At 53.2% G+C, this 27,070-nt stretch overlaps 11 protein-coding genes across 11 annotated transcripts; 8 read left to right on the forward strand and 3 right to left on the reverse strand.

The window, feature by feature from the left end:
• Positions 1–1,018: 1,018 nt before the first annotated feature.
• On the reverse strand, positions 1,019–4,271 carry QC764_401030 (uncharacterized protein; the record flags this gene model as incomplete). The annotated part of the gene is made up of 3 exons (XM_062946372.1): positions 1,019–1,753; positions 1,814–3,018; positions 3,080–4,271. The coding sequence occupies 3 exons, from the start codon at positions 4,269–4,271 to the stop codon at positions 1,019–1,021; spliced, it is 3,132 nt and encodes a 1,043-aa protein (XP_062799959.1).
• A 276-nt stretch (positions 4,272–4,547) lies between these two features.
• Positions 4,548–5,233, forward strand: QC764_401035 (uncharacterized protein; the record flags this gene model as incomplete). Its single annotated transcript, XM_062946373.1, has 2 exons — positions 4,548–4,927; positions 5,077–5,233. The coding sequence occupies exons 1-2, from the start codon at positions 4,752–4,754 to the stop codon at positions 5,231–5,233; spliced, it is 333 nt and encodes a 110-aa protein (XP_062799960.1). The 5' UTR covers positions 4,548–4,751.
• On the reverse strand, positions 4,556–5,416 carry QC764_0060940 (uncharacterized protein; the record flags this gene model as incomplete). Its single annotated transcript, XM_062940509.1, has 1 exon — positions 4,556–5,416. The coding sequence occupies one exon, from the start codon at positions 5,414–5,416 to the stop codon at positions 4,556–4,558; it is 861 nt and encodes a 286-aa protein (XP_062799961.1).
• Positions 5,417–5,451: 35 nt separating this feature from the next.
• QC764_0060950 (uncharacterized protein) lies at positions 5,452–5,859 on the forward strand (the record flags this gene model as incomplete). Its single annotated transcript, XM_062940510.1, has 2 exons — positions 5,452–5,612; positions 5,739–5,859. The coding sequence occupies 2 exons, from the start codon at positions 5,452–5,454 to the stop codon at positions 5,857–5,859; spliced, it is 282 nt and encodes a 93-aa protein (XP_062799962.1).
• Positions 5,860–5,894: 35 nt separating this feature from the next.
• On the forward strand, positions 5,895–11,582 carry QC764_401040 (uncharacterized protein; the record flags this gene model as incomplete). The annotated part of the gene is made up of 8 exons (XM_062946374.1): positions 5,895–5,944; positions 6,002–6,239; positions 6,295–6,348; positions 6,415–6,480; positions 6,558–6,776; positions 6,839–6,980; positions 7,042–11,264; positions 11,325–11,582. 8 exons carry the CDS (start codon positions 5,895–5,897, stop codon positions 11,580–11,582), a joined length of 5,250 nt encoding a protein of 1,749 aa, XP_062799963.1.
• Positions 11,583–12,067: 485 nt separating this feature from the next.
• Positions 12,068–14,224, forward strand: QC764_0060970 (uncharacterized protein; the record flags this gene model as incomplete). Its single annotated transcript, XM_062940511.1, has 1 exon — positions 12,068–14,224. The coding sequence occupies one exon, from the start codon at positions 12,068–12,070 to the stop codon at positions 14,222–14,224; it is 2,157 nt and encodes a 718-aa protein (XP_062799964.1).
• A 423-nt stretch (positions 14,225–14,647) lies between these two features.
• On the forward strand, positions 14,648–15,622 carry QC764_0060980 (uncharacterized protein; the record flags this gene model as incomplete). The annotated part of the gene is made up of 2 exons (XM_062940512.1): positions 14,648–15,254; positions 15,315–15,622. The coding sequence occupies 2 exons, from the start codon at positions 14,648–14,650 to the stop codon at positions 15,620–15,622; spliced, it is 915 nt and encodes a 304-aa protein (XP_062799965.1).
• A 500-nt stretch (positions 15,623–16,122) lies between these two features.
• QC764_401053 (uncharacterized protein) lies at positions 16,123–17,064 on the forward strand (the record flags this gene model as incomplete). The annotated part of the gene is made up of 3 exons (XM_062946375.1): positions 16,123–16,170; positions 16,221–16,646; positions 16,733–17,064. 3 exons carry the CDS (start codon positions 16,123–16,125, stop codon positions 16,898–16,900), a joined length of 642 nt encoding a protein of 213 aa, XP_062799966.1. The 3' UTR covers positions 16,901–17,064.
• A 528-nt stretch (positions 17,065–17,592) lies between these two features.
• On the forward strand, positions 17,593–18,221 carry QC764_401055 (uncharacterized protein; the record flags this gene model as incomplete). Its single annotated transcript, XM_062946376.1, has 2 exons — positions 17,593–17,692; positions 17,722–18,221. 2 exons carry the CDS (start codon positions 17,593–17,595, stop codon positions 18,219–18,221), a joined length of 600 nt encoding a protein of 199 aa, XP_062799967.1.
• A 2,008-nt stretch (positions 18,222–20,229) lies between these two features.
• Positions 20,230–23,387, reverse strand: QC764_401090 (putative secondary metabolism biosynthetic enzyme). The gene is made up of 3 exons (XM_062946377.1): positions 23,180–23,387; positions 22,219–23,115; positions 20,230–22,160 (listed from the first exon to the last, which is right to left on the reverse strand). The coding sequence occupies exons 1-3, from the start codon at positions 23,376–23,378 to the stop codon at positions 20,515–20,517; spliced, it is 2,742 nt and encodes a 913-aa protein (XP_062799968.1). The 5' UTR covers positions 23,379–23,387; the 3' UTR covers positions 20,230–20,514.
• A 1,334-nt stretch (positions 23,388–24,721) lies between these two features.
• Positions 24,722–26,457, forward strand: QC764_401100 (uncharacterized protein; the record flags this gene model as incomplete). Its single annotated transcript, XM_062946378.1, has 2 exons — positions 24,722–24,771; positions 24,834–26,457. The coding sequence occupies 2 exons, from the start codon at positions 24,722–24,724 to the stop codon at positions 26,455–26,457; spliced, it is 1,674 nt and encodes a 557-aa protein (XP_062799969.1).
• Between the last annotated feature and the right edge of the window lie 613 nt (positions 26,458–27,070).

The following is a 27,070-nucleotide window of genomic DNA, read 5'->3' on the forward strand; positions in this document are numbered from 1 at the left end:
TGGCTTTACATCCTCCGACCATCTATGCAATAGTGAGCGAGAGGCATGTAGGTACGGGTCAGGCGGCATGTTCCAAGTTTGGCTATATAGCTCCTCGGTCAAAGCATTGATGGTGGCACAGCCTGGATGGCAGTCTAACAGTGCCCGGGCTACCTCAAGATGTCCTTTTCTCGCAGCGTGGTGTAATGCAGTATGTCCCGAGCCATCTTTTCTTTTAGCCTCTGCACCCTTTTCCAGAAGTATCCGCACGATAGCTTCATGCCCTCTCTTTGCAGCAAGCTTTAGCGGCCTGGGGTTGGAGCCATGGCATCCCTTGAGATCAGGGTCGGGTTCGTTGGCTGTTGCCCACCAAGGAGGTGCCCGATTCTCAATGATTTCCTGGTTGAAGCTGGGTTGGTTAAACATCAGTCTGACATCGTTGGTAATCCCAAAGTGTGCTGCCAAGTGTAAGCATTTCCACGGTTTTTTGGTGAAATCTTCGCCTGAGATGGCCCTACTGTTCCTCACAAAAGCACAACATGATCTGTCCTGCCTGTCCTGCCTTTATTGTGCAATATAGCCAAGGAATTTGTATCAAGCCAAAGGACGCGATGAGGTTGTCAGGAGGGGTCGTGGTCGAGGTACCCCAGCTGGTTTATTTCGGAAAGTTCCAGTACAGGGCTTCAAGCAACTCCAAACTGAGCACTTCTAAGCTTTCAGGCTTGACCGGGGCGAAACGGACAGCCTTGAGTACCTCTGACGGCGAAGCATCATTGCCCTCGTGTCTCTTAACACAGGAGACGTCAACGAGGGGCTGAGATGTTGGTAATACAGAGGTTTGGCGGTTGAAGACTTCCCAGGGAGTCAGATAAGCTGGATATTCTGATTATAGTGACGCTGGTATGGTTATGGTGAGCGCTGATGAACCTGGCGAACTCATGCGCTCCCCTGACCGCCTCAACAGTATGTATCACATCTGCTGGTTTGTTGCTGCAGTTATCTTCACAGCCCATCATGTAGATCTTCAAAAGCGCGCCCATCAAAGCTTCATCGAAGAAACAAACCTCACTGCCAATCCCGTCACCACCTCTGGCGCCTTCCCCCCCATCCTCAACCCCTCCGTCGGCCCCTCAAAATACTCCCACACCTCAATAAACTTCCCAATCTCCCTATCCACCCCCATCTTCTGAAAAACCAACTTCATGTTTCTATGATCCTTCAAACTCGCCAATCTCCCCGCCTCCACCACCGGCCCTGCCGCCCCTGACCCAACCCCATTCACCGCCGTACCCCCACTACCACTCTTCACCCTCTCCCTCTCATTCTCCCCAAATATCGCAGCCAACCTAACAACATGCAACACCAGCGCCGCCAACCCCGCCGCCAAAGCCGTAGCAACCGAGCTCCCCGTGTTCTCCTGGAAATGACTCAGTATACTACTATTAATCGTCTCATGCCGTAAAACAACCGAACACCCCGGAAAGATAAAATTCAAATTGTGGGTGTCACCCGACCTCTCCCAGGGTCTGCCATCGTCGGTAGCGGCACCAATTCTAATGATGCGGCTACGATCAAACTCGTAAGGGTACTCCTCGTCAGAGAAGTTCCCTGCGTCGCCTGCCGCGCAGAAGACGAGGATGCCGGCGTCGAGAGCGCGCTTGATGGCATCTCCGAGGTCTTTGAGGTCGGCGTCGCGCTCGCGTTCTTTGGGCTTTTTCACAGTCCAGGAAATGGAGATTATGTCTACCCCGCGGGCGACGGCGGCGTCGACGGACTGCACGGGGGTTAGGATTTCAGCGGAAAGAAGAGGGAGCGCATACGGGGGGTGGCATACCTGGGTGGCGCTTCTGGCTACGATCTGGTTGTGAGTCTGCCCATCGACTAGGGAGTCCGGGGAGAGGTGTGTTTCCAGCTTGAAGACGTAGAGTTTGGCGGTTGGACAAACCCGGCAAATCATATCCGCCATGACGGTGCCGTGGCCGCTGGCAGAGATAAAATAGGGGCTTGGGCCGTTCTCATCAGGTTCGCCAGGGTCAAAGGTCGCTCCACCAATGACTTTACCCCCGATAGAGGAAGTATCGATATTAACTCCATCATCAATCAGAGCAACAGTGATGTCTTTTAGCAGTAGTTTGTTCTGAGTTGGAGGCACCTCGACACCTTGGATCCCATCGGCAAAGGCGTCCATGCAGTTGAGCCACTTGTGGGCAGACAGATTCCTCTGGTTTGCTACACGCATGGGCTTAGCGCGGGTGCCGGAAGATGAGCCACTGTCCCCCCGCGAAAAGTTCTCCTCGATGGTCTCAACAGTGATTGTCCGAACAGGCCCATCCATGGCGGGACGGTCTCCGGTAACAGTCCGGCGAATCCCAGGAACGGGAACAGCCTTGTCATTCTGCGGTCGAGCAGCAGTAGTTATACCTTGCTTCTCCAGCTCATAATTCCGGACGGCTTTTCGTAACCGGCGCTTGAAGTCCTCCACGTAAGATTGGATGCGGTCAGCTGGCTCTAGGACTTCCGCGGAATTCCACAACAAGTGGATAGTCTTGAGTTTCTCAAGCCTCACCAACCCATCCGGTTCGCTCCATGCCCGCAGGACAGCCCTGTTTCCACTCCACCACAAGTGCAGATGGCGGACATGTTGACAGGCGACAAAAAGTGTTTCGGGACAGATGTCCGATTTCCGCCACTCGAGACTCTCAATCTCAAAGTGCTTCAGGGAGTCTTCTATGGCCTTGTCACTGTGAGGTCTTTCGGGCCAATCGTCGACCACGACCTTGAGGATATGCTTGACAGACTTCTCCCGAAGCCAGTTGAAAAAGAAGACGAGGTCCACCCGGCCGCGGCCAGGCTTTGGCTGCTGTGCAAGACGTTTGGCGTGGAGTTTGCTGGTGTTGTTTCCGGGGCTGTCCAGCTCGATCTTGTTGAAGGCGACATATCTTAGGACGCTGTCAAAACGCATATGAGCGAAGCTCTGTTCAAAGTTCTTGCGGGTGACTGGTGAAGCTGCTTTGGAGTAATCAAAATACAAGTTCCAATCTGGTGGAGCATCAGTGACAACACCGTACTGTCGTGAGGGCTCTGATACACTTATACGTACCCTGGATGTTGGACCCGTGGAGAAATCGCAGTGCCTGGCTCTGATCTCGCGGTTGAGGACGATCTGGTGTCTGGAACGTGGACCGAAGGTAATGCAGTTTGATACCCTGGATGATCCTGTCTGCCCACTCCCTGTTCACATCACGTTTAACTCCATTGACAGGTCCCGGCGGAGGTGGGTCCATATTTCTTGTTGATGGGGCATTGGACTGTTCACGGATCGCCTCTCGTCCTCGCTGAGGTTCAACATCGCCCCCCTTCTTGCCGGGGGCATGGTTTGTCGTGCGGCCCCGAGAATTTTCCACATTGTGCAAGTGAGGTACGTTATCTGGAAGATGACCGCCTCGACCAGACGGAGATTTTCCCCGGTTCTGATTTGAAGATTGAGAGGTCCCATTCGGCTCACCAGCCTGGCCCGCCAGCAAGCCCGTTTTTCGTTCAGCATCCGCCCGTGTATAATAGTGATATTCGTAGACAGACAGTTGTGAGGGATTGATAGTGAACTGGTCCAAGCATTCATCTGCTCTCTGCAGCAAAGCCTCAACAATCCGCTGCTGGCTAGCAGAACAGCGGTCGTACTGAATGGCAAGATGCAAGGGAGTCAGGCCATCATAGTCTCCGGCGCAAAGAGTGCCCTTGGAGGCTCTCTGTATAAGATTCAAAGTATGTTGTTCGGGGAGATTCTGGATTATGGCAGCATGGATGCTGTTTCTGCCGTGGTCGCATGTTCTAGCTAGCAGGCTGTCCAAATCTCCGCTGAACTTTTCCACGATGGCGCGCAAGACAATTTCGTTTTTCCTGGTGATGGCAATCCAGAGAGGTGTTTTGCCATTGTCGTCGGCCACGGAGAGAAGCTGTGGGCTGTTCTTGATAAGAAGCAGGGTGAGGGCTCTGTGGCCCACTCTGTTGGCAACAAGGTGGAGGAGTGTTTGATTTTCCGGTGCAACACGCCCTTCAAAGTACTGCTGATACTTCTGCTTGAAGGCTTCTCTGCCCGCTTTGTCGCCCAATCTCAGCTTATTGGATTCAGCATCAGCGAGAATCTGGTCAAACGCTTCTTTTGTTGGGTCTTTTTGAATGATCGCAAATGAATGGAAGGGGTTGTGGGCCGGTCCGTCGTCGTACTCCTCGTCGCTGTCGTCAACTTCAACACTCTGGGCAGGTGGAGGGTCTTGGGTGGTTAGAGTCATCATGATGGTCCGTAACGTATACAGAGGTGAAAGATGATAGATTGAGTGAAGCTGTCTGCACAGGTGCCCCCTCAGTCACAGAGGAGCGGGGTGCCTCCAGTCCGCATCTCCTCCTGCAGCCCAGCTTCCAGCCTCATCATTGGAAGTCCTGATACGACTGGCGTCCCACCCCACTCACACCCACCCTGAGTGAGCACTAGTAACGCGCCTTTCCATAGTGAACACAGTGCCGATACAGTCCCAGTCCCCAATGCAACCCTACGACGGCTTCGCCGCTGGGTGCCTCCTCACCTTTGTTCAGGTAGCCCTTTTCTGAAAGTGACGTTGGGAACAGTCGATAGCTGCTTGAAAGCTTCCGCAAGGTTCATCTCATCATAGTGGGTTCTCTTGGACTCGATTGTCGGATCGAATAGGACCGGATCGTCAGGTGGTGTAGAGCCGAACACAGATTCCAATGTTGTACGCCAGTCAGCGCGCGCCTTGATGGTGACGGAGCATTGGAAAAGCTCTTCATCCTCCCTCTCAAGCAGGATAGCGGCCCGCATGGCGACGGGAACACCGGTCTCGGTCGCAGGATTCTCCAGCAGTGTCCATGAAGCCGAGTTTGGCTGGCCAAAATTGCGCCCCCGGAGAGACTTGGCGCCGACAACGGTTGCAGCGTAGGTCATATCCCTGGTGATGCTCTTGTCTATGCTGATACCGGCGCTCAAGGTTGGGGCAGGGCCAGGAGTGGCGCTTATACCCAGATTTCCCGAGAGCGTGCTTGACTCGGTTTGGGTTGTTGGAGCAACGGTGAAGTTTCCGTCAGGGGAAATGGCCCTGACCTCGGGCTGGTAAGGACTGTTGGGATCCAAACTGCTGAATCGGAGGTCAATGTGGACGGAAGCAATGCGTCGGGCGCGTTTGCGAGAGTCGAAACGGAAGTCGAGGACTATCAGGGTACAAAGAACATCGCTGTCGGGTGACAGGAAACCGTGGACTACATCGGCACAGGAGCACCGGACGTCGACGGCGCCCTTCCGTTCAACGTAGTTCTGCCGTTGGAGAGGCTTGTTGGGGTCGTTTTTAGTGTGAAACTGACTCCCACTGTCGCCAGTGGGAGCAAGTGCGATGTTCCAAGAGAGCGAGTCTGCCGCTTCGTCTTCCATATTTTCATCCGAGGTAGCGGGACGGAGCGGTGGAAATGAACATTCGAAGAGGATTATGGGAAACTAGGGTTATCGAACCAGTCTTCTATGACGACGAGGGAGGGGTTTTGCTTACCAGTCTGCCACCTTTCCTTTCTCGGCATCGCTTGATCGAAAAGACCCCTAAAGCGAGTGATTTTGTCGAGAAGCAGTCTTCGTGAACTTCTTGGTTCTTCTTGGTTGAGCAGAAATCCTGCAGGCCTCCCTCCTCAAACTCGCACTGTACAGATAGATGTGCTAACCAATGGCGATTGAGATTCAATCATGCAATTTTGCGGCACAGCTGCCTAAAACTCCCAAACCCCGCGCCTTCGACTCCACCACCCACTGCAGATGGGAAGGAACGACGGCGGGGTTCTGGCAGGCACAGAGGGGCCCCCAGAGCCGAGGAGTGCTCGTCTTGAACCGTCAGTCTTCACCATCCCATACTCTTTTCATCATGTCGTTGGATATTCATTTTTCTGGTGAACCTGGGGATGCCAGCTTTGAGTATGTCCACTCTGCCATGACTTGGGCACAACCATCACTGACAGATATCTTATCTAGCCTAGTAGCTGTCCATGGATTCTTTAACACATCGAGCGAAACATGGGACCTTGGTTCGGAAACCGAACCATGGTTGAAGGAGCAGTTGACGGCCAAAAAACGCTATGGCCGCCTTCTATTTCATAGATATGACACTGGCGCCTCCGCAGTTCAAGGCCTCTGTGGTCGAGGCGCAATCCAGAAGGAGGCCATCATGCTGCTGCAGAAGGTTGCCGAACAACGAAAAGACCAGGACCCCGTGAGTCCATCGGGACCTACAAGACAACTTGATACTATCACTAAACCCAGAGTAGCCTCGACCACTTATTTTTCTCGCCCTGGACTTTGGGGGGTTGATCATTAAAGAGGTGCAGTGCTTGATTATTTTGCTGCCTGCTTATTGACCTCGACCTTCTGACCTCGAGTATTTCCAGGCCATCATCCAAGCGAGCAGACACACGCTTGAGTTTGCAAATATCAGTGCTTCTACCCGTCTAATGGCATGTTTCTTCCATATTCCGTCGGTGTAAAAGCTATGCACATGCAGAACTAACCTTCCGTCCCCCGCTTCTTGCAGTCTTTCGTTGGTACTCCGCACAGATGGCACAACAAACAAGACCTAGAATCAAAGCTGGCCAGCTTTCTATTTGCCAAGCGGCCTACAGCTCTAACTGTTGAGGACATCAATCGGCTGGCGAAGACTGTCTCATCCATCTCTGAAGAATTCCTACAAACAAGAGCAACCATCCACAGTACACTAATCAGTGTTTGTTCAGAAGCTCCTGACGCGTATGGGGTGAGTCAACTCAAAGTTTCCGTGTTCGTTTCTGGATAATCGCAGCTAACGAAGAGTTCTAGATTCATCAGATCTTCACGTCGAGTTTTGGCATTCCCATGGAGTTGCGCTTCTCCGCCCAGTCAGTTGATGCGGTCCAGGAGGTGAGCGTGCGGGACGCTCTTATCGAGACTCTAGAATCGAGAATTCTTGGAGTGATCAACGGTGTGTTATCTACACCCAACCACCCACCACCGACTTCTGTGCTGACATGTGTTGCTGTCAGCCCCGACTCCAACCCACACACTAGCTTGGCTGAACGGTGCTGTTGTCGTTCAGGCTCCGTCACCCACCCCAATTATGTCTGTAAAAACAGCCGACAGTGACCATGTGCCATTTTCATGGCTGGATGATAGCCCGGTTTTCAAGGAGTGGATGAACCACGAAGGATGTAAAATCATGCACATCCATGGCTCGTCCAATGTCTCAGTCGCCGCGTCTTATGCCTACCAACAAGCCCGAATACACGCGTCGACTGGAGGTTTTACAAGCGGTCTAACACTGTATTTCAGATTCGACCGCCACGATTGTCAAAGAAACACCATCAAGTCAATGGCGAACTTATTCCTCGCTCAGACTATTGCCCGGTTCGGCACCCTTCCAGCCTCCGCCCAGTTTCCAAGCTTTGAACCACCGCTGTTTGACAAGGCTCTTACGGAAAAAGATGTCTTCTTTTTGCTCAACAGCTTTCGACTGGATTGCAACAGGCCAGCAAGGACGACATGGGTGCTCGACAGACTCGATGAGTGCGAACCAGCTTCGTGCAACTGGTTTCTTAACCAGTTGGCCTCAATCGCAGCGCGATGCGAGTTGTACTTCAAGGTCTTGATTACTACTGCCAGTCCTAAGCATGTCCAAGCTCAGCTTGCTGCCGCCGGCTGCGAAAGCTTGTCCTTGGATATCGCCTCCTCGCAGGTGGGCCCCGGAATCAAAATACCGCCGGTCCCAGCCAGTCACCACTGTCCAGCGCTCGAGCCGTATGCACCTCAACTCAGCGATCTGCTTGGAGCGTGCCAGCCTGACCAGGATCTTTTCAGAATGGTTGTGGACTGGCTTAATCTGAAAGCTTCTCGGTGGAATACAAGGGCGGAAATGGCCGAAGTGGTGACAGCACTGTCTCCCCCATCACCGCGGGTGCTGTTGGGAGCGGTAATGCAGGCTGTGCCCACATTTTTACGGCCGGTTGCTCGCGACATTCTTTGCTGGGTTCGGAACGCGGTCCGGCCTCTGACACCACTTGAATTAGCATCGGCCCTCGAGTTTCAGGGAGCTGACTTGGGATGTCTTAATATCGAGTTGTACATCGCCAAGATCTTCGGACCACTTCTCACGACTCGCCACGGTGAAGTTCACTTCACACAGCCATGGGTTCGGGAGCTTTTGTCAACTTTGGAAAAGACGACCCAATGGTATGCGGCGGCCTCGACAGCAGATGATCACAAAGAAATTGCCAAGGCGTGTCTTCGCTTTTTGCGTCTTCCTGAGACGATCAAGGCATTGTCTCAGAGGTGTGGTGGGGCAAGGGCCTCGGGAGTCTTGCTCACTAGCCGACACGACATTGTCTCCTATGCTGTCACGTTCTGGCCAACACACTACCGCTTGGGATACCTGGCGGCAGACTCATCGGCTTCGGCACCCGAAGACCTCACTTCATTCCTTGGAGATTCGAAAGCTTTGAGAGCGTGGTTCAGTGCTCATGGGTACCTGTTGCCGCCGCACCAGCAACCCCATAGCTCATATCTTTCCGCCTTACCTATAGTCTCGCATTTAGGATTGGAAACACAGGTCGAAAACATGCTTCCCATACATGCCGACCTTCCTACCAGCCTTCAAGAACTAGAGGACGCTTTATGTGAGGCTTCCAGAATGGGTCACAAAAACATTGTGGATTTGCTGCTCAGCAGACCATGGACATTGACGTTGCACGGTGTGGTTGGGGCAATGGAGGCCGCAGCCCTCGCAGCTGAGTATGAGCTAGTAGAGGTGTTGTTCGCGTACGCCAAGAACAAACACAAGGACCAGGCGACATCGCATATGTACCCTCATTCCATCCTTGCTCGACTAGCTTGGGCAGGGAAGGGGAGGCTTCTGGAGTCACTGATGCAAGGTCGCCCATCCGGAGACCCAACAAGTCCAACAGCACCAGCCTCCAAGCTTTTGTGTGCTGTGGCAACCGGTCAGCTCGGCACCATTAAGACTCTTCTCCAACATGGCGAAGACGCGAACTATCAAGATGAAACCCGGCTTTCACGCACACCTTTGCATATGGCATGCCGATCCGGATATGGGGACGCAGTCAGGGCTCTCGTTGCAGATGGCGCCGCGGATATTGATGGTCACAACGGACAGGGCCAGACAGCACTGCAGAAGGCCATCAATCTTGGAAACATTGACGCCACGAAAGCTCTCTTGGACGGTGGCGCAGACATCGCCAGCGTCGAGGCTGAGATACCGCGGACCGATGGCTCTTTTCCGTATCCTGCTTTCTATATGGCTGCTTGCGAGTCTAGCTTCCAGTGCATTACGGCGGTGCTGGAACGGGGTGCCAATGCAGATGCCACCACAGATGAGTACACTCCTCTTTGCTATGCAGCCGTCACCGGAAAGCTGGCTTGGGCAAAGCTTCTCCTGGCTCACGGAGCTCGAGTGAATGGATTAGGAAAATGGGTCCCGCTGTGTCAGGCCACCGCGAAAAACACTGGGAAGAATATGGATATGGTCAAACTTCTGCTTGAGCACGGCGCCGATATCAACGCTTCGGGTTCAGCTGACGTTGCTACTCCATTGGAACGGGCTTCGGAGGCAAACTTGTTGGAAGTCGTCGAGTTCCTCATGGCCAAGGGGGCCGACATTGGGCTTCACGGGGCTGGAAGTACAGCTCTGTCCCGTGCTGCCTCGAAGGGTCATACAAAAATGGTCCGTTATCTTTTGAAAGCGGGATCCAACCCCAATGAGGCCCATCCAGCAGCAACATCATGGAAGGCATTGCACTGGGCGCATCATCATCCTGAGTGTCTAGAGGTGCTTCTAGATAGCGGTGCCGATATCGACGCCATGTCAAAAGACGGCACAGCAGTATACATTGCGTCGTACAACAACCACCTGGAGTCTGTCAAGCTCCTCATCTCACGTGGAGCCAACCTCGAGTTGACATGCGAGTTCCCAGACTTATGGGACTCGAACTGTACAGCTCTTCTTGGGGCCGCTGGAAAAGGCAACGCTGAAATCGTGCGGGCTCTTCTAGATGCTGGTGCCGACATCACAGCCAGGTCGCCAAGGGAAGAGACAGCTCTGCACCTCGCGATTAGCCATGCAAACAGCGAGGCCACAGTTAGGGTCCTTCTCGAGTATACTCCTGATTTGAATGCCCAAGAGTCCTTCTTTCAACACACCGCTCTTCATCGACTCATGTTGGAGGCAACCACGCATCTCAGTATAGCGAAAATTCTAGTCACACGAGGGACGAGCCTTGAAATCCGAAACAAGGGAGGATATACTGTTCTCGATTATGCCATTTACTGGCGTGAGTATGAGGTTGCGAAATACCTCGTCAGGGCAAAGGCCAAAATCAACACCGTCGGCAGTACTTGGGGAGGACCGCTCCATATTGCTTGCTGGCGAATGAACCTTGATATGATCAGGTTTCTTGTGGCAAATGGCGCAGATGCTAACATGATTGATAACTCCCGTGGTGTACCGTTGCTCATAGCCATGACTGAACATCAAGAGGGAGAGGATGTGACGCTTGAGATGAAGACAGCTGTCGTCCGTTATTTGATTGAGGAGGCAAAGGCGGACGTGACGGTTCGGGGAGGGATGTATTTCATCACGGTTCTCAACGGAGCATGCATGCAACCTGATGCAGACCTGTTGCAATATATCCTGGACCAGGACCCTGTGGATTCCGACATAAATACAGCAGGCTTCAACGGCTGCCGGCCCATCCACTTTGCAACGTATCAGAGTTTGGAGCATGTTTCAAAAGTGTTGGCCAGAGGGGCTGATATCAATGCCTGTGACAAGCTCGGACGAACCACCCTCCACACAGCGGTCGCCAGTGGCAGACCAGATGTTGTCGAAAAAATCTTATCACTGACCGGGAGCCGGTATATCAACGAAACCGATCGAGATGGATGGACACCACTGATGTGGGCGGTGAGGCAGTGTTCACACTGGGGTGTGAAGTCGGATAATCAAGAAGAGATTGTCCGATTATTGCTTGATCACGGCGCCAGCCTGTGGACAACTGGCAGGACATGCCATGAAGAGGGATGGTCAGCGCTGAAGCTGGCTCGCTACTATGGAGCCTCCCAAGAGGTGATTCTACTGCTTACCCCAAAGCAGAGACACTATCTCGATGACAAAGGAGAACCCCAAGTGTGGGACCCGCAGGCACATCGTTCCCGCAGGGCAAAAAGACAAAATGGCTTCTGCGACTTGTGTCTATATGTAAGTTCATCAGATTCGAATCCTATTTCTCCCAATCTCCAGAGCTAACACAATTGACAGACCCTCTGGGGCTCGGGGTACGCCAACGGACGGCTGTGGCTTTGCGCCAAGTGTTACACCTATCAGAATGAGTTTTTCCCCGAACTGAAGGACTGGAAACCGGCGAACGATGGTGAAGAGTTTGATCCTGACGCGCCGGAAGAACAGGAGGAGGAGGCAGAACCAGCGGTGGGTGAGATTGGCGAGCCGTCGCCAGGGCAGGTGAAGCAAGTACAGACCACGGAGGCGGATTATTGGTCTGATTCGGATTCGGATTAGTTGAATATGGTGCTCGGGGAACGATATAATTCATCTACAATATTGGAGATTTATACATGCGTACAAATCGACCTTATCAGAGTCACCAACACTTGCATTTGTGTCGCCTTGATGGCCCCACCCACGGTCCCACCACGCCCCTGAACCCCCTTATCCACACGCTACTTTGTTTACTTGCAAGTTGGCGTTGGCACAACAACAATGCACGCTCTATCTACTCCAAAACATGAGAAAGGGGTTGGCACATCATGGGTTCAGATGGACCATCTGGGTCACATTTCGATGAATGTCTTTGGTCGCGCCAAGCAGAACTATTGATGAACCCTTGCGGCAATGAACGCGTCAAATCACGCGGCCGAGCCTTGGTATTCAGCTCAGGCAGCCTTCTCTTGGCCAACACTGCGATTTGCTATTAAAGATCACCACCCACATTTACCTACGACTGCTTTGTTTGCTTCGCCAATCCCTTCAAAAGAAAGACTACAATGCAAGTCCGAAAACTCAAGACCATCGTCAAGACCCTCCAGGCCTTCAACTACCACACCGCTTCCAAGCTCGAAAAGCCCGAGACAGACTTCCGCCTCCTCGAGCTCTACCCCGCATCGGCATCATTACCTTCTACTTCGAGGCCGTCAACAGCAGAACACCCCGATAACGCTTCCAAACCCCAGCATGGGAACTCTCCAAAAAGCAATAATACCATGCCATCAAAAGATACCCCACCTCCCCTACTATGCCGCCTCTTCACCACCCCCCTCACCAACCCCTCCACCACTCCCTTCAAAGCCCTCTCCTACGTCTGGGGCTCCGACGCCACTCCCCATTCCATCGACGTCATTTCCACCCTCCCCAACGGGACAATCACCACCCTCTCCTTACGAATAACCTCCTCCCTCCACACCGCCCTCCTCCACCTCCGTGACCCCGACGTCCCCATAACAATCTGGATCGACCAGCTCTGCATCGACCAGTCCAACCCCGCCGAAAAGTCTGCCCAAGTCTCCCTCATGGGCAAAATCTACTCCGCCGCATCCCAAGTCCTAGTCTGGCTCGGTCCTGCTTCGCATAACTCCGATTCTGTCATGCAGCTCTGGGCCGCCGTCGGCCAAGAAGTGCGCGACATGGGCATCGAAAGGTACTACACCAAAGAGGGCTGGCCCCTCCTCCACGACATCATGTCCAACACCGACCCCTCCGACCCCGAGACACGGCAGTACCAAGCCCTGCTTCAAAAACACGCGCCCGATTTCGCTGCTCAGATCCGCGACGGAAGCATTAAATCCTGGTTTGAAAGGCCCTGGTTCACTCGTGCATGGGTGACACAAGAATTCTGCCTCTGCCCCGATACCGTCTTTGTTTGCGGCGATCAAAAGCTCGATGTCGACTTGGTGATGCTCGCGGGGCAGATACTAAGTTACTCAACCTTGCTCCTCGTCCGCCCGCCTTATTCCCTCACCGTGGAGGAGTTATCCTCTCTTGACGATCCCACGGCGGATTTCTTCAGCTGTCGGAAGCGTCGGAGGGGTTATGAGACCAAGACTGGGGATGGAAAGGGCGACACGCTTTTTGTGCTGTTGAAAAAGATGTTTGTCGGCAGGGAGACGTATGCAAAAGTTTGGAGGGACAGGGTCTACTCGCTGCTGGGACTGGCGGTGGATGCAGAGGCGTTGGGGATCAGGCCTGATTATGGGGACTTGTTGGGGGAGGAAAAGACGGTGGAGATTTTGACTGATGTGGCGAGGAGGATGATTACGAATGATTACTCGAAACGGGTGGATGTGTTGTGTTATTCGGGGTTCCCAAAGGTAGTTCCAGGGCTGCCGTCTTGGGTGCCGGATTGGAAGACGAATACGGTCAAGTCGTATTATCAGGTGCAGGAGGTGGTTGATCCGCATTATTTTGCGGCTTGCGGGGAGGGGAATCTGGAGGTTCAAGTGGTGGCATCTTGGTCAACACGGGTGTTGGGGTTGGGGGGGTTTTGGGTCGATACTGTTGACATGCTGCCTCCGGGAGATGGCAAGAAAGTCTGGTCTGATGTGAACAGATGGGATGGGCCGCGCTTGATGGGGTATCTGAGGCAGGTCGAAGCTCTGCTTCAAGCGGCAATCTCTAGACCCAACAACCCGTATGGCTCCGACGAACGACGGCTCGAAGCAATTTGGAGAGTTCCCATTGCAGATACGTGGGATGATCGGTCGACGGGGGTGCGAGCGTCTCGAGAGTTGAAGGTCGATGTGCAGTTTCGACAGGCCGTCGAGGCGATGTTATATGACATTTGGATGAAAACAACAACAGCTGAACCGGCAGAAGCTCAACGTATCATGGACGAGTTCAACTGGGACGAAAGAATGAGGAAAGGTGAGCTGGGGGCGAAGTACAGGCAGTGTATGGCATCTGGTGGTGGTAACAAGAAGCCATTCTTGACGACGAAGGGCTACGTGGGCATGGGCCCACCTGATATGGAAGTAGGAGACGTGGTGGTCGTGTTTTGCGGTGGGAGGATCCCGTTCGTGGTGAGGCAGCTGCCAGCCAAGGAAGATGGAAGGAAGACCTTCTCATTTGTGGGTGAGGCATTCTGTGATGGCATCATGGATGGGGAGGCTGCCATGGAAGAGAACCGTGGTGACTTTTTCTTGGAGTAGGTAGTGGTGGGTCGTGAGAAGGCCAGTGTAACGCTGACGATGGATGGGATCGAGAGGGCCTGCCGCCAAGAAGCACAACGCTGCGGAGATCTCGGCAGGGCACCCTGACTCTCCCCGCATCTCCCCCACCTTTCCCCAATCAACCCTGTCGGAACTTCATCAAATCTGGAAATTCGGAACACCACTCCGGAGGACAACACGACAACTTTTTTTGTTTGGAATAGCAGCATGATGATGGGGATGATGGCGGGTACCGCTAGAAGAGACTTGTGTCCTTACCAGCCTCGGCCTCCTCTTATTTACTTGAGGCCCCCCTCCTGAGCTGCGAGTCCTGTGTCTCTCTCCTCCTCGGACTTCACCACACCACCACCACACCACCACCAGACCGCCGCCACTAGTCCTCTACACCACACTACCGGCAAAATGAAAGTCGACTCTTGGATGATGGCCGCGAGCTTCCTCGCCTCCACCACCTCCGCCCTCGGCCCCAACGTACCAGAAACCGAGAAGCGTCTGCCAGGCAAGCCGGCGCCGATGCCGAACTGGAAGTGGCCCAACCCCTTCCAGTCCTCCCGCGCCGCCAAATACGAAGCCACCTGCCAGGTCCAGCGCTCATTCAAGGCCGAAGAATTCAAGCTCGATGACTTGGCCCAGAACCCACCCCTCGGCTTGCTCCCATGGCGCGACGCCCTCAAGGATGTCTTTGCCGAGCGCGAGTACCCTGGTGGATGGGATGGTATTGACAACCACGGCTACGACCGCAACATCCTCAAGATGGATTACGAGACTGTGCCCCTCAAGGTGAGGGAGTGGATCGAAGAGCAGGAGCGCAAGGAGCTCCCCGGCCAGGGTCTCTTTGCCCTGTTTGCCAGACCCGCGCCAGGGACCAGAGTGTTCAAGCAGGTGCCCGTTCCAAAGGAGCCCACTCCTGAGTTCAGAGAGAAGGACGACAGGAGAGTCCTCATCTTCGCCCCAGGGGCCATCTATGAGAATCTCCCACTCTGGCTGGGCGAGGACAGCGGGTGTGACGGTATGTTGTTTGTTGCGATGGTGTGTCTGATGTGGATGCTAACTTCTACCGTGATAACAGACGAGATGTTGGATCTTGCCAAGTATTCTGGTCAGGCCAAGGATGGCGGTGTCATCGGCTACCCCATCTACCACAGCAAGCCCCAGAGGTCGAAGGGCGAGCGCGACATCGAGTTTAGCCTCTTGGCTCAAGTTGTCAAGCTCAAGGAGGGCGAAACAGAGGAGGTAGCAGAGAGCTCCTCGCAGGCTGAAGCCGAGGCCAAGACAGAGGCTGAGAAGCCCGCTGTGACTGAGGTTGTCAAGGAGGCTGTCAAGGAGGCTACCGAGGCCGTCAAGGAGGCCACCGAGGCTGTCAAGGATGAGCTCTAAAGGGCTGGGCACGAAGAGACACCAGGACGATGGTAGAAGGCGTCAGAACAATTGGATAATACCACCATACCTTACATACTGCACATGTACAATATTTCCTTTGTGAATCAAAATAAACACCGAAACATCTTCAGCAAAGAGCGGATACTATTCGAAGAGCAATGACATCGTTGAACAAAGGGCCGGAGCAACTTGCGGCTATCTTGAAAATTGTCTGTTGGGCCCAATGGCCGAGCAGCGATGCCAAATTTGGAGCACTTGCGTGGACGGGAGTTAGATCCAGTTATGTATTTGTTGAGAAGCGGCCACGGGTCTGATACGGCCGAGTGTGCTGATGCCTTGCCTTCCACAAAGAGATGCTCCTAGTTTGCTCTTGCTAGGGAATCAGGAGTGGGCAGGGCAAACCCCCAGGTATTCATTGATGGCTTCTACCGCACTCAACTCTCTTCCTCATTCACAGAGCAATCAAGACCAATCTTGCTTTGCATTCACAGTTCACCATGATCTCACTCATCACCATCATTCCCAGCGTTTTGGCGCTCTGTGGCGTATGTCCGAGGCTCACTCCCTTCTTCGTGCATTTCTGACCATGACGCAGTTTGTCCACGCCGCTCCCGCAACCCCCGGTCTAACCCTCGACGATGTTGATGATTTCACCATTGTTCCCGTCTACTGGGAACTTCCCGTCAAGCCCGACGACCCCAACGACGCCACGGTGACTGTCGAGGGCACCATCCAGCAGGCCATCGCCAAGATGGACACTGGCTATCCCGGCTGGAACCAGACGTTCCAGGCCGGACTGGGTGATGTTAGTTACGTTAGCGCTTCGCTGGCTGCGCTGGCTGCCCTCAAAGACCCGACATATGACTGCAAGATCAAGACGGACATGGCCAACATCTTGGCCATCAAGTGGGGCATCCACTATCTGCGTGCCATCCCGGGCAAGGCCAAGAATGGGCCTGGGCCCAAGAACTGCGGGCGTGTTAGCTGCTCGTGGGACTCTGCTATATATTGGTGCAATGAGGTATGTTGCCATGTTTCTCTGCTATGTGTTATGATGTCTGACAGGAGCAATACCACGCAGGATTCTTCCGGAGCAATACTACGCAGGATTCTTCCGGAGACAAGGAACTTTATTGGGGCCAGATTGCCGACCTGGCTCAGGGCATTCTCGACAACTGCGCGGGATTGACCAAGGTGAAGGGGCAAGGGACATACAAGGATGACAAGTGGAGTGTGGTTGTTCGTTTTCCCAAGGGCAGCGAGGGCAATTGCTAGCCGAGGTTATCGCTGCCCTCAAGACACACAAGATATGGGATTCGGCGATGATCTGTGATCCGCGGTTGGTAGTCTGAAATAAAATGATCTCAGAGCTGAACTTCTGCCGCAAACTACGGACTGTTTGCTGAGGATGTTTAAACCGCAACCGTAATAAAGAAGAGGGTTAAACGCGATGTTTTGGTGCGTGAAAGTTGGGTGAACGACACACGGTGTACCTGGGCTAGTGACAGAGTGGGTGCATATATCAACGGCTTCTTCAACGTTCCAAAGTTAGCTTGGTGAGTAAAGGGCTTATATATCTACCAACCCTTCTGCAATTGCACCTTCTGACCAACCAGATTGCGGCTTTCGGTGGTGGCCTTCGCTGTCGCTCTTTCCAAATAGCCCCCCGGCCACACCTAGTCGACTCACACAACCGCAAATACGGTCGCGTTCTCTACCTACTTACGACAACCACCGAACAAGGTCTTCTCACACAACCAAGGGACGTGTCTGGTCACCTGGCTCAGGCCCTGCCAGCTAAATTACACGCCTGATCCTTTTTCTCAGAGCACCTCACAAGATAACGTGAACCACCTCACGAAAACACCTTAACACCTTACAAGATAAGCTGAACACCTCGCAAGATAACCTGAACCCCTCGCCTTATATGTTCAACCCCTAGTTATTTCCCGACCACACCTCACAAGATGTCTCACAACGACGACCGCGTGGAGGCGTTTACCAAGACCTTCGAATCGGCCATCGAGGCTGCGATTTCGAAGCAGTTCACCGACTCGTCTTGGCAGAGTTCCGCCACATGAACAACGATCAGGAAGCCGAAATTCAGCGACTCGAGGAGAAATTCCAACAAGAGAAGTCGCGGTTTCTGACTATTGCCAAGGCCGCCGCCGGCGGCAAAATTAGCCAGGACAAGCTCGAGGTTCTCGCGGACGGGCTTTTGAAGAAGGAAAGAAGGGAGTCGTCGTTGGGTGCTGTTTCCAAGGCGAAGGAGGAGGAGGAGGAGGAGGAGGTGGTGGTGGTGGTGGTGCCCCTGGTTCTTCGGTTCCGGCCCCGACCCCGGGGGCCCAAAGTCATGGCCAAACGGTCTAGGACCCAGCCCGAGTTTGACCCTGCGGCTGGTGGAAGCAGCAAGAGAGCTCGTGTGGGCTTTGCGGCCGAGCACGCCGGTCATGCGTTCGGAGACGAATCCCCCGCGCTGGCAGGCGCTGGTCGTGCCGTGCGCAAGCGGGTCGAGATCAAGAATCGCGACGTGTCTGACTGGGAGTCGGAGGGGCAGGACGATATTTTTGAGGATCTGGAGTTTGGGACTGGGTGAACTGTGTTGAGGTGTGATTTGGGGGCTGATGTGGCTCCCGTTAAGTTTACGGAGGATCCGTTCGCTGTGCCGGGGTCGCTGGCGGAGAGGGATTTTGATGGGTTTGAGAAGTGTCTTAAACATGATCACCGGGTGGTTTATACCAACGAGGATAGTTTGAGGGAGTTTGGGCATCGAGCTTAGGGCTTTGGAAGGGGTGGACACGTTCGAGGCATGCTAAAATACTTTTGTGGTGTAGTGGTTGATGCCGGGGGCTTTGCACCGAGTTAGGAGTGGGTGTTGGCTGCTAACTGACGACTTGCGACGGAAGTCTTTAGGCGTAGTTAGCGGTCTCAGAGGGGTGAGTCGACGGCGTATGGCGTTTATTAATAGGTGTGTAAGAGGAAGCTGGAGGGGTGGGAAGATAGTGGAAGGCGTTTAATTTATCATTGGTAGGCCTTGGAATGTAATTGACACGCCTTGCAATGATGGTAGAAGGCCTCAAACTATGATTTATAGGCCCTGGCATGATACGAGAAGTCCTCAAGCTATCATTCGGAGGCCATGAACTGATAGTTCAAGGCGTTGAGCTATTATCGAGGGATATTGACTTGAGTTATCTTGTTGTTTGGAGGTTTTGGCTTGGACTTGTTATGTGTTTGGAAGTTATTGAAGGGGGTTTTAGCTATGGATATTAGGCCTATTTGGGAGTTGACAATGAGCTGGAGGTTTTCTTTCAGGCATTGAGATACTTTACGTAGGCTAGTTGTGTTCTGATAATGGGAAGGTGATTGACTGTCTTGTTACGGCATTTTGGAGGCTAGCATACGTCTCGAGTGTTTGAGATTCTGTGACATGATAGGGCATGAACTTTGGAAGATAAGTGATATGCATGAAGCTATGCAGACAATATGTAAGGTTGATAGCTTTGATGCAGTGATTTTATGCTGCTGGTATCACGAGTGAAAACACTCTACTATGAACCAGACCCTAACCCTCTGCGAGTGAGCACAGGCCAGAGTACTTCCAAGTTGCTCACAATTTACGTAGGCTAGGAAGTAGATTTCACGCGATTCTGCGTCTGAGACTCAAGGATGTGAGGGATAGAGCGGGCCGAAGGGCGGGCGAGCCTGTAGAACTAAGAGGAATCATCGAAAATACAATGAACTTGAGATTGGGCCATTTGCCACCATTCGCAGCGTACATGACAAGCCAGCTGTTCCCCAGCTCGTTCTACACGCCTACAACTCGACGCGCAGCCGATAGCTTCCGAACCTCTGGCATAACCGCGCCCTTTACCCCATCCCCACGACCTTGGCAGTGGAGTATCTCTTTGCCCATTTTGCCTAGACCATTTTAAGCCCCCATGTCTTCGATGTGTCTCTCTCCTCGACGTTTGTGCCGAGGCGCCTGCTTCTCTAGAGTTGCGAGAGGGGTGAATGGGAGACCGAAGAGGCTAGTCCTGAGTTGTGCAGGCAGATCTAGAAGAATTCTAGGTCGCGCTCCCCTAGGAAGAGAAGCACAACCGGGGCCCGACGATCCCACTGATGAGATGCTAGGAATGGAAAGCCCCAATCCACGTGATAGCGGCTACTTTGGAAGAGTTACCTTGAAGAACGATGGCTGCTATGATCTTGACGAGTTCGGCTTTTCTAAGCATTATGAGGAGGAGCGTTTGGGGCGGCCACGGAAGCGGAAGCGTAGGTCGAGGCGCGTATCGATGTTGAGGACCCATTTGCTACAGTAGTCTAAGAGCTTGGCAACTAAGAGATGCGATCCAAACTCACTTTTGAGGACCAGCCTTGTCTACCAGAGCTTTCAAATATCAGACTACTTTTTACCCAGAGACATGACAATCTTTGATGAATTCACCAATTTTTGAGATCAATCCTGGGTATTTCGACAACTCGAGGTACTCTTGTCGCGACTCCAGCATCAATTGGATGGTTTTGACCGTGGTCGTCATCATGTTCACTGCATGGTGGCCGTCGGTGGTTGGATTGTGAGCCAGATAATAACGTAACCCGGAATCCAATTCCTCACAGCTGTTGTCTACGGGGGTACTATGCGATGAGAATAGCTGCAATGATGCCAATCACGATTAAACAGTCGATGCCAGTTTATCGAAACCTCAAATATCTCGGCGAAGATCGATGCCTACACAACGCTATCTACTGGATCCATTTCTCCATGCTGGTTTCAAGGAGCTCTTGCACTTCGCTTTCTTCCAGAACATGTTCCGGTCCCGTAATATCTATCGCACTATCCATCGCCACGCAGTTTCCTGCTTTAACACTCTCCAGACTTAAAAGAGTCAGAACGCACCACGAGGCCCAAACATCTCTGGGCAGAGATACAGGGTATTGTCCATCTTTCCCCCAGCGCGCTGCTTCAGACTGACCCAGGCATGCATACCCCGCCCGTCACTCAAAGGCCTCCGCTGGGCAGCAGCCAACACCATGGCATATCTCTCCCTCGCCGCGACCGATGCGCCTACATCGATCAAATATCCATCGACCCTTCTCTTTACCTCAGCATCATCCGCCGCATAAGCATCGACAGGGAAGTGCACTGTTCCTACCGGTCGCTCACCAGTCTTTCCTGAGAAGGCAAAGCAAGAAATCAGAGACTTCCTTCCGTTCGAGCTGTTGTCCCGACCAAATTCATCCCCAGCCATGGCGGCAAAGAAGCGCTGAATCTCAAAGGCGTCGGCGTCAGGACATATGCTGGCATGTTTCTGCGCGACTTCAGCCACGACGGCTCGGGACGTGGCATCGGCTCCGCCATGCGCAATGTACACCTTCACACGGGCCTCCTCAGTGTTGGACGCCAAGTCCAGCGAAAAATAAATCACACGGTCATTGGGACCAAGAAGCCCTTCTATCAACCGCCACCCCGTATCCAAGCCGAGCCGAGAGAAAGCCTCTCGGGCTGTTTGGGTAGCATTTTCTTTTCCCGCGGCACATGGGTCAAGGTAGATCTTCCATTGCGGTCCTTTGCTCGTTGACCAAGCACAGCTGTGCCAGGCTGCCAACTTCATTTCTGTGGGGGAGGATGGGGGCAAAAAGAGATCACGGATCGCATCGAAGCGTTCGAGTGAGACAATGGAAGGATAGCTCTTCCTAATATCTTGGTTGACGCGTAGTGCAGCCTCGACAAGATGTGCCCAGCTGTTCCCAAGAGGTTGGGCTTCGGTCAAGAAGCGCAACTCGGCTTTCCCGGTACCCTGATCGATGGAAACCGAGTATTCGACCGCGGATCCGTCGTTGCTGACGCCGGACGTCCACCGTGTCGTGTCGAGTTGTTTTGGAACCGCCATCTTACCCCATTCACCAGTCACAAGGGCAAGGGCTTGGGTCAACTCCTCCGCGGCGGCAGCGTCTTGTCCAGTTGCGGTGGAGAGATGCCTCAGCTGCCTGCTTGCTTCGCCGAGAAAGCTGTCATTGATAGCTTGATCTACCGCAACTGGCTTCAAGCCTGCTGAGAAGTGGCGAAGTTTCATGTGCTTGCCGCGAGTGATGACAGCATTGGGGACCGTGTGCCTTCGCTCATACAAGTCCCTGATAGCTGCCACAGTGTAGTCGATGTGCTCATCAGAATACACGTGACGTGGTACGGCAAAGCGGACGAGATTGGGAATCTTGGAACGCTCCTCGATCGGCTTGAGATCATACGCCCAACCGAATGGGCCGGCCTCGGCAGCACGGATGCCGTATTTCTTGATCAGCTCAAGCGTGAAGCCAACGGCGGCAAAGTCCTCGAGCTTCCTGTTGCACCCGAAGAAGAATTGGTCCATGTCAAGGTAGACCGCGTGACCGCCAGGGGGAGACAGCACTGCGACGCCATTTGCCTGGAGCTTCTGGGCAAATGATTGGACCTGTGTGATGCGGTGGCAAAGGTAGGCTTGGTCGGTGACTTGATACAGACCAGCCGAGGCTGCCATGAGGTCACGGCCGCTCACTGAAGAGACAGCGTGTTAGTATTACTACCCGGAGACATAATGACAGATGCAACGTACTGCCGCCATAGGAGTCATTCCCATAACATAGGATCTGCCTCTCCTTAAGCAACATCCCAATGCCCTCGTATCTCTGTGCAAACAGACCTTGGTCACGGAAGCACAGCACACCGCCCATGTTCGCAAGCCCGTCCTTCTTCAAGCTGATGGTGAATCCCTCAGCATATGAAAACATCTCCTGAACGATGTCGGCAATGCTTTTGTCTGCATATCCATCTTCATATCTCTGGATGAAGTAGGCATTCTCCGCAAACCGACAAGCGTCCAGGAACAATGGTATCGAATGGAATTTGGCCAGAGAAGCGGCACCGCGAATATTCGCCATCGAAACAGGCTGTGCAGCGGCCCAGTTGTTTGTGATTGTCACCAAGATCATGCTGACCTTCCCGGGGTTCGCTTCCAGGTAGGCCCTGGTGGCGGCCAGGTCCAAATTCCCCTTGAAGTTGTTCTTGACACCAATCAAAGCCGATGGGAACGGATCCGTCAAGCCCGGCTGCGTGAAGGTCTGAAGGTTAAAGCCCGCAACAGCGGCGTTTGCCCCCGTCGTGTCAAAGAACCCGTTGCTGATGATGGCAGCGGGCTTGCCATGCTCAGGATGCGAGCCGTACCCTTCTGCAATCATGGCGCTCATGGTGGAGAAGAGGAGGGTTTCGGCGCAACGCCCCTGCGGCAGGATGAAGAAGTTGGGGTGCTCGAGCTGATGGCGGCCACCATTCACGAAGCCCCCTTTGGAGGATACGAGTAGCTTGGTCTGGTAAAACGCAACATCGGTCTTACCTGCCAGCACCTTATCCATGACGTTGTGTCGATTGGTGCCACGCTCAAAGATATCGCGGAAGGCGTCCAGCAGGCAGTAATAACCCCAGTTACGACCGTAGCTTTCGTCCCCTCTCACCACTTCATCATCAGGTCAGTCACAGTGGCTTTGCCAGCTGTATTCGGAATGGGAGGATTCGCTTACAAGCTGCCCATTGGACATCAGTCATAGCCGAGGTGCCAGAGTCTGACAGAAAGTCACAAGTAAGGAGCCCAGCGGGGAAGGCAAAAACATTGTACTCAACATCCTCCAGAATCTTCTCACGTTCCTCTGCTGAGGCTGAGGGGAGAGATCTGACAACAAGGGCGGCATGTGCCGGTGGACGCGGGACAGAAGTCGCCATGGTGGCAGCAGCTGGAAAGGCCTTGACGGAACTGAAACGGCTACGTTGGACAACAGACATACGACCACCTTTTAAGTCTGTTTTGACTGTGTCTGGATTGTCTTCTCACTACTGCTATGCAAAGAGCCGTCATCTTCGGACTTTGCCCATCTCCAGTATACATCTGCTGCCGTACAACGGGGCCATTTCGTGCGAGCCGAGACGGTGGGATGTAATATTGCTGACCGGCATCATCCTCAATTTCATCATAGCCTCAAAAGTCGGAGACTGCTCGGGAAGGCAAGAGTAGGAGATAAAGCTAAAGCGGGACTAGAACCCGACGGGATACGAACCAGGACGGACTGATATTGCAAGCTGTATCTCCCAGCAAATACCGTGCTTGGTTCTTGACATTCTACAGACGATAGGTTCTTGGGCCTGCATCTGTTGTGTTCCACAGTACTTCCCTATCAGGGATGTTTCCGACTGCTTGTGCTACGGGTATAAGCTGTTTTAGGTGTAGGCTGTACATCACAAGCCCGAAGAGATGCAGCTTTCTTACTCTCCTCGCACTTGTCACGCACCTCGGACGAACCTGAACACCGCGATCTTACCGACCAAGGGTGAATTTTCTAGCTTCAATTTCGTGATGGATGTGTTGACCGCTTCTCTGTTGTGGTTAGGTTGTAACGCAATTGACACATCTGCGTTGGAGTTGAACTCAAGAGACAATGCTGGGTTCCGCGTTGACTTATTGTCTAAGGTGCTTATCACGACTACTTACCCAAGGCTTGTATTTATGTCAACTTCTGTTATCTCCCAATAGTACATCATCCGAGCTCTACATATCATTTGGCCAGACTCGATCTGAGCTTCAATGTCATCTATCCGCTCGAAGACCAACCAGATAGCTCGAACGACCAATCCCCGAAAGACTGCCCGTTCTTTTTCACCCAATAACTGATCCAGGAGGATGCATAGAGACTTGTCCTATATTTTGCCAGTCATTTGGCCCGCCGCGGCTCTAGCGACCGGAGAGCCTGATGTTTTCCATACCTAAGGATGGGATGAACCAGAGGTCTCCCGATTGCATGGTTACAGTGCTTGTTGTTTATTCCCGCGTAATGCTTTCACGGTGACGCTATGGTGGTTGAACGGGATCTGACGCTGTAGATCAATGGGATAGCTCGGTCCGCTCAGATTGAGTGTGAAAAGTTTGAATTTACTGTGTACAATGCAGGTTGGTGCTGACATGGCTGCAATGTCATCAACCAGGCCAGTCGAGGTTGACGGAACATTTTTTATCCAACTATTCACCACTTGTTGGAGGTTGGGAACTTGTTGGCTGAGAGCCTGATGGATTCATGTCAAGAAAACGAATTACCAACGACCTGCTGCATAATCACGTTGCTCGGTCAGGCACCAAAGTGATATGGGATGGTAGTTTCCCCCCCTCCCCCTTGAAATACCTCCCAGATCAACCGCCACCGCCACCGTTCCACCTGCTAGACGACATCAAATGTCTTCCCTACATGTTTGGACAACGGCCACCGCCGTCATCGTGTCTCTTCTTCTCCTCACCAGGGCAATCACCTCCAAAAAAACGTCCAAATTCTCCTCCCTCCCATTACCACCCGGCCCACCTCCCCTTCCCATCATTGGCAACCTCCACCAAGCACCCAAAACCCACCCATGGTTCCAATTCCACACCTGGGCCAAAACCTACGGCCCCGTCCTCCACCTCAACATGGCCGGCCAGCACGTCATCGTCCTCAGCACTAACAAAGCAGCCCACGACCTCCTCGCCAGACAAGGTGCCACCTTCTCGAACAGACCTCACTTTGTCGTCGCGCACGAGCTGGCCCTCCAGGGAATGCACATGCTCCTCCGACCATACGACCAACGCTTCAAACTCCACCAAAAGCTCGAGAGCCCCGTGCTGGGCGAACGAGCGGCAAAGGCCTACGTCAAGATCCAAGACTTGGAGTCGAAACAGCTCCTCGTTGACCTTTTACGTGGGGGTGGGAAACCAATCAACCCCCACGACGAAATAGAGCGCATGACCGCCAGCGTGATCTACACCCTCTTTTACGGGCAGAGGGTCCGCGAGGTGAATGATGCCATCCTGCTTCAGGCTCACGCTGTAAACCACGAGTTCGACCAGCTGGCGCAGGTGGGAAAGTATCTGGTTGATTCGTTCCCTGTGCTGAACCGGCTGCCGGGGTTTTTGGCTCCTTGGAAGGCGGAGGCGGCGGAGCACTGGGGGAAACAACGGGCCATTCACGTGGGGAATTTGGAGAGAGGGTTGTATGGGAGGAGCTGGAATGTTGCGCGGCAGATGAAGAGGGCGGTTAATGGGATGGGGAAGGTTGTTATGTCTGTGGATGAGTTAGCGTTGGATATTGGGATTATGGCTGATGCTGCGCTTGATGCGAGCACGGAGACGATCATGTGGTTTGTTTTGGCTTGTGTTACTGAGGGCCATAGGGGGTGGGTTGACAAGGCACAGGGGGACTTGGATCGGGTTGTTGGACGGGGGCGGTTGCCCAGCTTTGATGACCGGGCTGGGTTGCCGTATGTTACTGCTGCTGTGAACGAGTTGATGCGGTGGCGGCCAGCGGGCGCGGCGGGGGTGCCGCATTTTACCAAGGTGGAGAGCAGCTATGAGGGTTGGCGGATTCCTGCCAACTCGGTGGTGATTCCGAATCATTGGGCGATTACACGGGAGGAGGCTGTGTTTGGCCCGGATGTGGAAGCGTTTGTGCCGGAGCGGTGGTTGGGAGAGGAGCTTCCCATCGTTGGGTTTGGGTATGGACGCCGGATATGCCCCGGCCGGCATGTTGCGCGGAATGGCTTGTGGATAGCGGTGGCACGGCTGTTGTGGGCTTTTGATATCATGCCTGAGTTGAATGAGTTGGGTGCGCCGGTGGACGTGGATACAAAAGGCACTGATGGACTGGTTACGAAAGCATTGCCTTTCAAGGCTCGGTTTGTTCCCAGGGGGAATTGGGTGAGGGATGTTGTGTCGAGGGAATGTGACACCTGGGGCGTGGACCATCATGACGTCCTCGATCAGATTGGACGTGAAGTCTTTAATTAAGTTGTGTTTTAAGGTCAAACTGTGATGAAAGATTTTCAGGTACTAAATAATCCAGAGGTAAAGTGCGCGTAGTTATAGGCGCCAGCATACAGATATTCCCCAACTCCCGGCGTCATGTTGATGTTACCTAAGGCCGAAGAAGTTACACTTTTATCATGCCCTTCAACTAACCGCAACATGAAAGTACGTAGGTATCCATCCTAACACGTCTCCAGGTTTATGCCATGAATGCTCTGACGAGGACAGAGCCCTCACGTAGTGGTGGTAAGGTATGCCGTACAACTCGGTATTGGGAATGTGTGGCCAGAAAAGGGTTCAGATTACTAGGTAGTTGCAGGTACTTTATTGAGTAAGCTCAGACTAGAGACAATGCAAGCTGGACTGACACCTGATAATCTTGGGGTAACGGACAGAAGAATCTCAGACTATAAAGTGAAGAAGCTTGGACTGAGACCAAGGGTTAACTCGACAATCCGTTGATCCATTTACGGTAGATTGGTTTTCAATGTGAGGCTTCTGCCAAGTATTTCCCTATAAAAGGTCCCGGATTATTTGTGTTTTCGAGACCGCTAACACTGCCGCGCATCACGGTGTGAGTGCGTCAAAGTTGGCC

Source organism: Podospora pseudoanserina, chromosome 4, assembly GCF_035222485.1.
Source record: "Podospora pseudoanserina strain CBS 124.78 chromosome 4, whole genome shotgun sequence".
NCBI classification, from domain to species: domain Eukaryota; kingdom Fungi; phylum Ascomycota; class Sordariomycetes; order Sordariales; family Podosporaceae; genus Podospora; species Podospora pseudoanserina.

Coding starts and splice junctions, on each gene's coding strand:
- QC764_401090 (XM_062946377.1), bottom strand. CDS start 23,378: ATGGCGACTTCTGTCCCGCGTCCACCGGCACATGCCGCCCTTGTTGTC. Junction 23,116..23,179: donor TGATGTCCAATGGGCAGCTT/GTAAGCGAATCC, acceptor CTGATGATGAAG/TGGTGAGAGGGGACGAAAGC. Junction 22,161..22,218: donor GAATGACTCCTATGGCGGCA/GTACGTTGCATC, acceptor CTGTCTCTTCAG/TGAGCGGCCGTGACCTCATG.